The sequence below is a fragment of the Melanostigma gelatinosum genome (assembly GCF_949748355.1).
Source record: "Melanostigma gelatinosum genome assembly, chromosome: 21".
Taxonomy (NCBI): Eukaryota; Metazoa; Chordata; class Actinopteri; order Perciformes; family Zoarcidae; genus Melanostigma; species Melanostigma gelatinosum.
In genome coordinates, this window is record NC_136654.1 from 14,354,982 (window position 1) to 14,364,626 (window position 9,645).

A 9,645-nucleotide genomic window follows, 5' to 3' on the forward strand; every position below is an offset into this window, starting at 1 on the left:
TTGCATCAGACAGTTCGGGACGGCACTTAAAGGGAGCTCAGAGGGCTGTCTTTTTCACCAAAGTTTTATGAAAACATTTCAATAAAAAGTGCATTAATACGTGTTTGTTGTAGCGCTGCTGGACTGACAGAACAACCTGGAAGCAACCTCTGATAGAAATGCTTTAAACGGACGATATAACCCCTAAAGAGTTGAATAAAATGGTAAAGTATGCATGTTTCTGTGGTAATTGTAGGTCTCTGTGTTCACCCATGTTTCCTGACAGACACGTCATCAACCCTCTTGACTGTCATTAATGAGAGACTCATCACAGAAAAGAACAAATTAAGAAGAAAGGCAGCCTGCAGGCAAATCTCACCTTCTGTGAGCCATGTCTCTTGGAGCTGGCTTAAATCCTGGAAGAGGTCTGGAGAGAAAGATTTAAAAAAAAGAAAGAGTGAATAATGAGCACACTACAGAAGGTCAAGCCACACTGTTATTTTTCTTATCCTTGTGATATTTAAATGCAGTAACTAAGCCTCAGACTGACATTGCCTGTCTGGGGTTGATATGATGTCAACATGCGTCATGTAAAGAGAGACTTCCACTACTTTACCTTCAGATTCCTGAGGGGGTAATTCTGTGTCCATGTATTTCCTTTTCGCTGCCATCAACAGTCTATTTAGGGGCCCATTTCCATGCGACTTCTGCAAAAACCCACACATGTTAACGGAGAAGTGAGACTCTCAACGGGGCACATCAGTGTCAAAATGCCGTGTTTCAAAGTGGCATGCAAGGGAAGCCAAGGAGACACGTTTGACAAAAGAAAAGAAAGAAAGAAGTCATGAATAATAATTATTCAGAATGAGCTACGAATTAGAGCCTACTGCAGCTATAGGTGAAGCTCCTCAGAAAACAACACATTTCTCAGTTGTGGAGGCGATCTGGGGAAAAACAAACGCACTGTTTGCGTCTGAAGAAAGTGACCATTTGGCACGCTTTGACGCGCTGTTCAACCGAAGTATCCCACCAAACAAACCCGCTGACAAACATCACCAAAAGCAGCACTTGTTATGCTCAAGTTTGTGGAGAGATTCTTTTGTTTTCTGTTTTAGTTTTAAGCGGGGTGAGAAGTAGTTTTTTTGTATCGCGCGCACACAGCTGCTTCAGCCAAAACTCGTGCAGACGCGAGACGGAGAGAGCGAGATAAAGCCCCGGGTATCCGAGTCAAAAAACACGAGCATTAACATCAACAGAAAGACTTCATCCATACGTACATTTGCTAAAGTGTAAGGCACTTGCTGGTCCAAATATCCATCCATCTTATAATCCATCCGTTAACCGTTTGTGGTCATTTAGGCTGAGTTGAGTGAGATCCACGCAGCCTGCAGAGAGAGGAGGGAGCGCTGCTTGTGAATGGAGCTGCGTGGAGGCTGCATGCATAATGAGCTCCATTCACAAAAAAATGCCGAGGGGAAGTGATGGCGAGTGATTACCCAGCGGGCTGCAGCCCTCTTTACAAATCTCTTTTTTTGTGTGTGCGTGCGTGCGTGTGACAGACAGCACGTCACGTTACCTTTAAGTTAAGGTAAAGTTCATTTTACACCTCAAGCAGCTCTTTCTACACATTTTTTAAAAACATTTTTTTGCTGAATAAAGCTGTTTTGTTTTGGTGCGTTTGTGTTGTAAGTGATTTAAAAGCATGTCGGACGAGTCGTACAGCGTGCATGAATTATGAGTGTTATTTAGGAGCCTGTTTCTCGGGCTCTTTGCCACGTCTGCCCAGATCACCAGGCAGGCTCCAGTCTCTTTAGGAAACAGTCCAGCGCTGAAACTGTGACGGGAAACAGATGTATGTTTTTTTTAGTGGAGTCTAAGCAACAAAACAAAACAATTTCGACGGGAAATAACTAATAAAAGCACCTAGAGTGAGTTTAAACACCTTTATGTTGAAGCGAGGAGACTATTGAGCGCCAGCTGTGCTGTCATTTCTGTACCAGACATGATTTGGGGAGAATGGGGAGACTTGCTTTTCTCGCTGGGGCCAGACGAGGCTCGTGATTGGCGCATTTCCTCTTTCAAGGGCTCGAATTTCTTGCCTTTGTCCGGTTGAATACACTGACTTATGAATGAAGCCTCGGTTCCCCCGCGTGAGCCAATCGGAAGCCTGGCAGCCGGGTTCCTAGCAACCGTGGGCGGAGCTTGCGCCACAGCAGCCAATCACCTGCCGGCAACTGCGGGCTTTTTATACTGGATTTTCCAGTTGTTTTTCATTCACAAAAAGAGAGAGGGAAAGTTCGGAAAAAAAAACTTCCATTCATAAAAAACCTGCCCTGGCACGAAAGTCCTGACTTGTTTTTTTCTTCTTCTGCCGGCACAAACTCAAAGAAGCTGACTTTGTTTACTTCACTTCATGTTTCTAGTCCTCCACCTTTGACAATAAGTGATCACAGCCAGGCAACAAGAAGTGGCAGCACCTCTACAGGAGCCCTGTGCATTAAAATGAGCATTAAACACTGACATAAATCAGTTCAGGGGACAAGCATTCTGGCATTCTTGTGGTTTTTAAGTCTGCACATTTAGATGATCACAACAGGCTATAAGTATTGCTGCTGCGTGCAGCTTCACCACAGCCTCCAGGATATTACAGAAGCAAACATTATGGTTGTTTAGTAGTTGTTGTATTCAATTTAAGCCACTCTAAACTCTCCAGTAACCATAGGCTAAAGCAGCGGTTCCCAGACCGCAGTCTCTCAGTGGATCTAAAGGATTAAAGCGAGACACCGAGGCACAGACACGGCTCAGTTTTGAGATTTTGAGCTATTTTGCGTCCATAACGTGTCTTCTTTCAGAATAGTGGAGAGAAAACACCAGAAACACATTTAGGTGTTTATTTAACTTATTTTCCCATTAGATTTCTCCTACATTCAACAACAAATACCATTAGATAATGCCTCATTTGGTTATTTAAACGTATATAAAGCTGTTTTCTCTAAATTAGTTTTTTCTCAGACTGATCCAGAAATCTCTTACATACACCACACTTTACACTTTCATTGCTCTCTCTGAAGGTCAACACAGAAGGGTTTGTTCACACATCATTCAGAACCAGAGCCTCATTTATACAACATTTTATTCCTAAAACATGGAGAATATAGATTATTTTAATAGCTGTTGACAGATATCAAAAACCTTTGACTCGAACTCAACAAAATGAAACAAGGATTCTGAACATGGCTTCATCCAATGTTTAGATTTCTGTTCAGGAATCACATAATTAATACAATAATGTACCGTTTCCATAGTTAAACCTACAATTTTAGAAAACTTGTAATACAAAATATAATCGCCTTAGTGTAAGTAATCAACTGGAGAAGTTTCATGGTGATATTCATTACCTCAAAATCTTACTCTTTTCACCTCCAATGGCTCCCTTAAAAGTGAAAAGGATTTGTGTAAAATATGTCACACAAAATGTAGCTTCTTTCTTACTTTGGTTAAATGCTGGTTAGTTTCACCTCTTCTCCTCCCCGAAAAAAAAACAAGCTTCAAATGAAACAAGCAGATTGAGTTGAACTCCACTAACCTGTCATATGGGGTCACAACCGGACCAAGACTTCCATCTGGTAACTGAAAGAAAAACTGATCTGTGCTGACTTACCGTAGTTTTTTCACAACCCCATTTGATCCCACGACTGAACATTATTCCATTATTACGATGCAAACCCACATGACCACACGACCTCAGAGCATGTGAACTTCGGAAACAAAACTTCCCATTTTGTAAGTGAAAATGAGCATTTTAGCCACACTGGTGAGGTGTCTCTGTGATGGGATGTTGGTCGCCACTTTGGTGCAGACTGAGATATCTTACACACCTTTACATGAATTGTAATGAGGTTAAGCCTCATTAAATGTCAAAAAATGAAAGTTTGGAAACTCTTTTGGAAACAGGTAAACATCACTGTGTCATTGTGAGCGTGTTAGCACGCTGATCTTAGCATTTAGCTCAAAGTGCCACATTGCTGAAAAACAGCCTCAAAGAGCCAGCGCAGCCGGAGACACTTGTTTCTTACATCGGACACTTTTACCTCTTCAGACCTCCAAAAATCATTCAAATGAAACGGTCAGAGAAAGAAAAAGTCATAATTTTGTCCCAGATATTACAGCATGACTCAACATTATTGTGTTGTTACCACACCACCATTGGCAAATTCCTCCCCTTGCAAAAAAAAAAAAAACAGTTGCACGTGAAAACCCCCATGTGACATCAAAGCATGTGAGCTTTTTGGACACGAAATTTCCCATTTTTTGAAAATGCCTTCTCTTTTTCTGTGGCTTGTCATGAATAATGTCTCCATGTGAAATTCATACAATTGTTTACGAAGTGAATGAAACAAAAGTTCTGTCTTGTGACTTTAGACAGAAAACTAAATAAAGTTGATTCCTGAAATGCATCATGCGTTTGAAAAGCAAGTGTATTTAATTCAGATGTGGTTGACATACTTAGAAAATACATTTGTCAGAAACAGCGGCGTTAAACACCTACACAGAGATTCATTTACTATCGATACAGGCAGAAGATCTACAACTTCTCTCGATCCTTTAGGATGAATTGAAATTGTAAAGAACACAGGCAGCTGCCATGGATCACCTCTGTGTGTTTCATTTACAGCACACACACACAGACACACACACAACGCTAAAATGCATTGTGAAATCTACTGTAATACTCATCCACCCCTGAGTGTAATATAGCTTTGTCAGCAGAGAGATAAGTACTGACAGAGACAGAGGGGAGACATTTTAAGTTCAGTGCGGTGCTGTGGAGTGGACTCAAAGTGCTTATTGATCAAAGCTGGCTGTTGCTTGATGGATGGGTGAAATGTTATTATAGCCTCAGCTGTTCTAGTTATTGAGAGGCAGAGTGAGAGTGGAGGTTGACGGACGGAGTGAGAGACGTTCAAGAGAGACGTCAAAAGAAAATGCAATGAATGAAGGGAGAGGAAGAATGAGGACGCAAGACGGAGTGAAAGAAAAAAAAAGAGGATGTGGAGAGACAGAAGGAGTAGGCGTCTGTTGGGGGGAGGGTGCTCGTCAACAACACCTCTCCGTCTTTCCTCTCTCTGGAGCTTCGTCTTCCTCCCTCGTCCCTCCTGCTCCTCCCTCGGTCCTGATAAGGCTGATGGTGACTGATAACAAGTAAAGATCCTTGGTAAAACAAGGACATCACGCAGGGACTGACTTACTGGAAGCATGCTGCACCGCCAAACACGTCCAGTCTTCATCAACTCTCAATTTTACCTCCATGAAAATACTACAAATATTATTTTCATTTATTGATGTAACCTCATCACACTGTAATCCAAATTATTGTGGCATTAAAGATGTTGTTCTGGAGCTTCTGATCATATCACCTGATCTTTAGCCGCACATGAAGGGTGTCCAAGTTTACATTTTTGTATTTTTGAGGAGGAAAAATTTAAATTGTAACCTCAATAATAACCTGAATAAAATACATTGTGAAAGTGTAAAAGTGCTTAGAACATTATGATGGGAAATATCCCATGCTGACTTGTGTCATTTTTCTGGGTTATTTGGTGCTAAATTTAATCCTTTTTGATCACCCGATAAAAATGATAAAAAATCCTTTCAAAATACCAAATCAAGACACAAACATTTGAGGAACATCATCGAAAAAGTTGTGAAAATGTTGTGAAAATGCTGTGATTTGGAATCGAAAGCTCTTGGAGATTGCTACATTACAACCTATTTAAAAGTGCAATGCATGGCATTCAGAGCATTGAGAAGTCACTCTGTGTTGTTATAAGAGCTTCTCTTTGCTTTATTGACATAGCCCCAGCCGATAATAAGTGCATGTTAGTGCATGTGAGCGTGCCCCAGTGGTTAACTCACGCTCTGCTCTCATGCAGCTGACTCACCCTCCGGTTCCCCCTCACGTCATCGCTGTTAGCTCTTTCACCACTTTCGCTGTGGTTTGCTTGTTAGCGCCGTTAGCTGCGAGCCGCTGCCATGTTGAGAGCCGTCGAGAGGCAACAGAGAGGCTCCCAAATCCACGTATATTGCACGTTTCAAAAAAGAAAAGAGATACAACAGGAATTTCCCTGTACATGGGTGCCATTAAGCTCTCATTGTGAACGCCGGGCATTAAAACAAACAGGACTTACTCTCCGGCTGGAGGCCGTCAGGGAGCCCTGGTTTGTTTGGAGTGTGGATCTGGCTTCCGAGGACGAGCGGCCTCTCTCACGTGCCATGCCAACTGAAAAATGATTCCTAATGCAAACACTCCTCGTGTGAAACACAGGGCAGTCTGTCTCTGTGTGTGTGTGTGTGTGTGTGTGTGTGTGTGTGTGTGTGAGAGTGTGTGTGTGTTCTCATGGCCTTGTTACTTGCTTGCATGTCGGTGCCCAGAGACAAACCATATCCTCCAGTTTCTCTTCCACGGTGACCAAAAATAAAATCAATTCCACGCAAGTTTCCTGATTCATCTCACATCCTCACTATACCGCCTTGCCAAATCTGAACCCCCCCCCCCCCCCCCTCCTTTGTGTCCTGCTTGAGCGAAAGCGCCTGATTTACATCCAGGAGAATATTTTCTCAGCAAACAATACATAACGGAAGATACCTCCAGACAAAACAGAGCCAGCTATGTTTGTTGCATGCTTGTTTCTTTTTTAAGCAAAGAGCACTTCCTTTTAAAAAGGTCAAGCTGGATTCTTTGAACTTGCAACCTTCCTGGAAAGATCCCGTTCTTTGGGGCATTAAAGTAGTCTTTGTCGTGTTATAGCTGCTGTGCACAGACACGCATCAGTGCCATGTATGTAAGTGTATAGTGACAGTTTTTAAGCCTTGAGTTCGGCATTTGGGATTTTTTTCTGTCGCCATCTTGTTTTTTGCAAGCAGTGAATGGAAGTTACCATATTTGGACAGAGTGATGTGGAGACGGCTCCGGTAGAGACCTGTCAATCATGGCTGTAGCCCCGCCTTAAAGCATACCCCACTTACACAGGCTATTGCACTGATGCAAGAGCAACATGATGTCGACTACTTTAATGCCCCAAACAACAGGATCTGTGCAGGAAGGTTGCAAGTTCAAAGCATTGGCTTCCCTTTTCAGAACCGGAGGTGAGCATGCTGTATATCTAAAAAGCTAAAAGTTGATTTGTGAGTCATTTCGATTGACGGTGTTTGGTTGTCGGAGCGGAAATGTTACAGGATTTTGATTTACTCCTCCTGACGTTGTGCTCTTGTGCAGAGGGGGGATTGCCACTGCCTCTGCCGGGGTTTAGACCCTGGGACACCTTCCCACCCGTGCACCACCCCTGTAGAATTCCTGGCAGTGATGTTCAGTCAGCAGACAGGCTTCGCTCTCCTCAGTTGAGACCCGGCCTCTCTCTCTCCGCAACAGATGTGCTTCAGTGGAGGTATGTGTGTGTGTCTGTGTGTGTGTGTGTGTGAGTAGAAAGACACAGAAAGAGATCTTTATTAGTGCGTTTATGAGAAAGTGCGTCATGTTTAATGCATAGGCTCCCATACATCTCCCTCCTCCCTTTTTGCTCGTGTGTGCTGTAAAATCCACCCCTGTCCTCCATTCCCCCAGGACACCGCGCCGTTGCTGGGATGCCTGCTTGTGTATAGCCATAGTCAGGAAATGTCACTGTTGGCATCTGACGAGGGCCAGTGCGCCAACCCAAGCGTGCCTCCTAGCCACCTGCGGCCCAACCTCCTCCGCCGCAGACACTGGCTCGCTTGTTTGTTTTGCCGACCATTCCTCGGCCATTCCCCTCCAAAGTCAGCCTGTCTGGCCTGCTCTGGGCCCGTGAAAGATCAATCAGGTGAGCACAATAGCATTTATAGGGGTGTTTTTTGGACTGGCAGCCTCCGAAGAGAAGTAGCTGCCATGCAGCTGCACCGGTCCAGCTGAGCTGCCAGACATACAACACAAAGCCGAGTCGAAACGCTCCCCAACAGCGATCCGCAGACGCTGCAGAACAAGAGACAATATATCACAACTTCAACATATTAGCATGTTCAAAAGGTTATTTTTGCATTGTTTGTTCTTTTGCTGGGTTTATTAGTCAGTTGACAAGTGATAGAATAATCCCAGCCTTTGTCAAATTTCATGAAAAGACCAAAGCCAACGATGTGTTTCGCCGGCCATTCCCCTCCAAAGTCAGCCTGTCTGGCCTGCTCTGGCCTACTCAGCCCGTCCCGCTACAGTTCAGCTGAGGACTGAAACACATTTGATGCATTAGTGAGTATTTGTGGCAGCGGGATGGTGAATGTGGGATTGCCTCCAAAATAAACTCTGTGTTAATCGCAATAAAGGAACATTTCATCCAGCGTAACTGTGTTGCTGACTGATGTGTTGTTAATGGAGCTCTATGGCTCAGAGGAGTAACACATGGGGTTGGCTAATCATTAATAGGATCATTAACTTGTTTGATTTGGTCTTTTCATGAGAATAATATAAATATAGAACATTACAGTCCTTATCTTTTAAGGAGAGACCCCCCCAAGTGAAAAAAACTTAGATATCACCATGAAACTTCCCCAGTTGATTACTTACATTAATAAAATCATTCTTTGTATTACAAGTTTTATCAAATGTTATGTTTAAATATTTAAATGAGGCATTATGTAACGGTAACTTTTGGTGAATTTAGGAGAAATCTACAGATGCAAATAGACAAAATAAACACCTAAATGTGTATTTTGGCTGTTTTCATTCCACTAGTCTGAAAGAAGAAATAGCCCAAAATATCAACACTGACCAGTGCATGAAGAATCATGTTTTTGCCTGGGGTGTCTCACCCGAAATTAACAAGAATCTATTCATAAAAATCTGTTTTAAAATACATTTTTGGAGTTTGCTACGTTAAATTATTGATTCAAATGGAGTTAACATTGTAAAAGACACATGCAAATATGCACGTATTCACGTGTATTCACACGTTCAGGCTGTAAAAGCATCCCTCTATTCCCAGCCAGAGGCACATGGTGGAGACCAAAGAGTGTTGTGGGAGATTGTTTTGTTCTAAAAGCAGCACCACTTTAAGGAGACAGAGGAGCCTTGTTGATGTTCGCTGCCCACATAACGCTGGTTTTGTGTAAACCCTCCTATTGTTGCCACCAGCCCCCTCTTCACCCACATTTACATTTATATCCCATGTTCCACTTCATTTCCATGCTAATTTGTGTGTGTGTGTGTGTGTGTGTTGGGGGGGACATGGAAAAAGAATCCCATGTCATGTCATTTATAGTGATGCAGCTGGTTCATCTGTCCATACAAGGGGGAAAACCATGCGGGCCCGGCCTCGGGGCCCAGCTTCATCAAAACTGCCTCTGTCGAATCAAAGGCAGGATATATAGATGGTGGGACTGTTTGGCAAACTGACAATCAAGACGTCTCTTATGAATTCAACAGAAAGGGACACTCACGACTGAGTTGACAATCAAACAAAAGCCAGATTAATAGCAAGTTATTTGAGCTTTTCTGAGCTCTGCTCCACATTTTCTTTAGCGGCGGTTTTCATGGTTTAGCAATCCTGTATTGTCAGTGTTTTCACAAGGCAGCTTGTCTAATTTTGTTGGATTCCTGCTTGTAATGACTCTAAATCCTTGTAAACTCTGTGGTGTAAACAA

At 43.0% G+C, this 9,645-nt stretch overlaps 1 protein-coding gene across 1 annotated transcript in view; it reads right to left on the bottom strand.

Annotated features, from left to right (window-relative positions):
• The window catches only part of etv4 (ETS variant transcription factor 4), a 40,283-nt gene extending 38,897 nt beyond the window's left edge, over nt 1-1,386 (bottom strand). The window contains exons 1-3 of the mRNA XM_079293509.1: nt 1,257-1,386; nt 596-686; nt 359-406 (exon numbers count right to left, since the gene is read on the bottom strand). Coding sequence (XP_079149635.1) covers nt 359-406; nt 596-686; nt 1,257-1,313 — 196 coding nt within the window. The 5' untranslated portion in view covers nt 1,314-1,386. The remainder of the gene's footprint in view (nt 1-358; nt 407-595; nt 687-1,256) is intronic.
• Between the last annotated feature and the right edge of the window lie 8,259 nt (nt 1,387-9,645).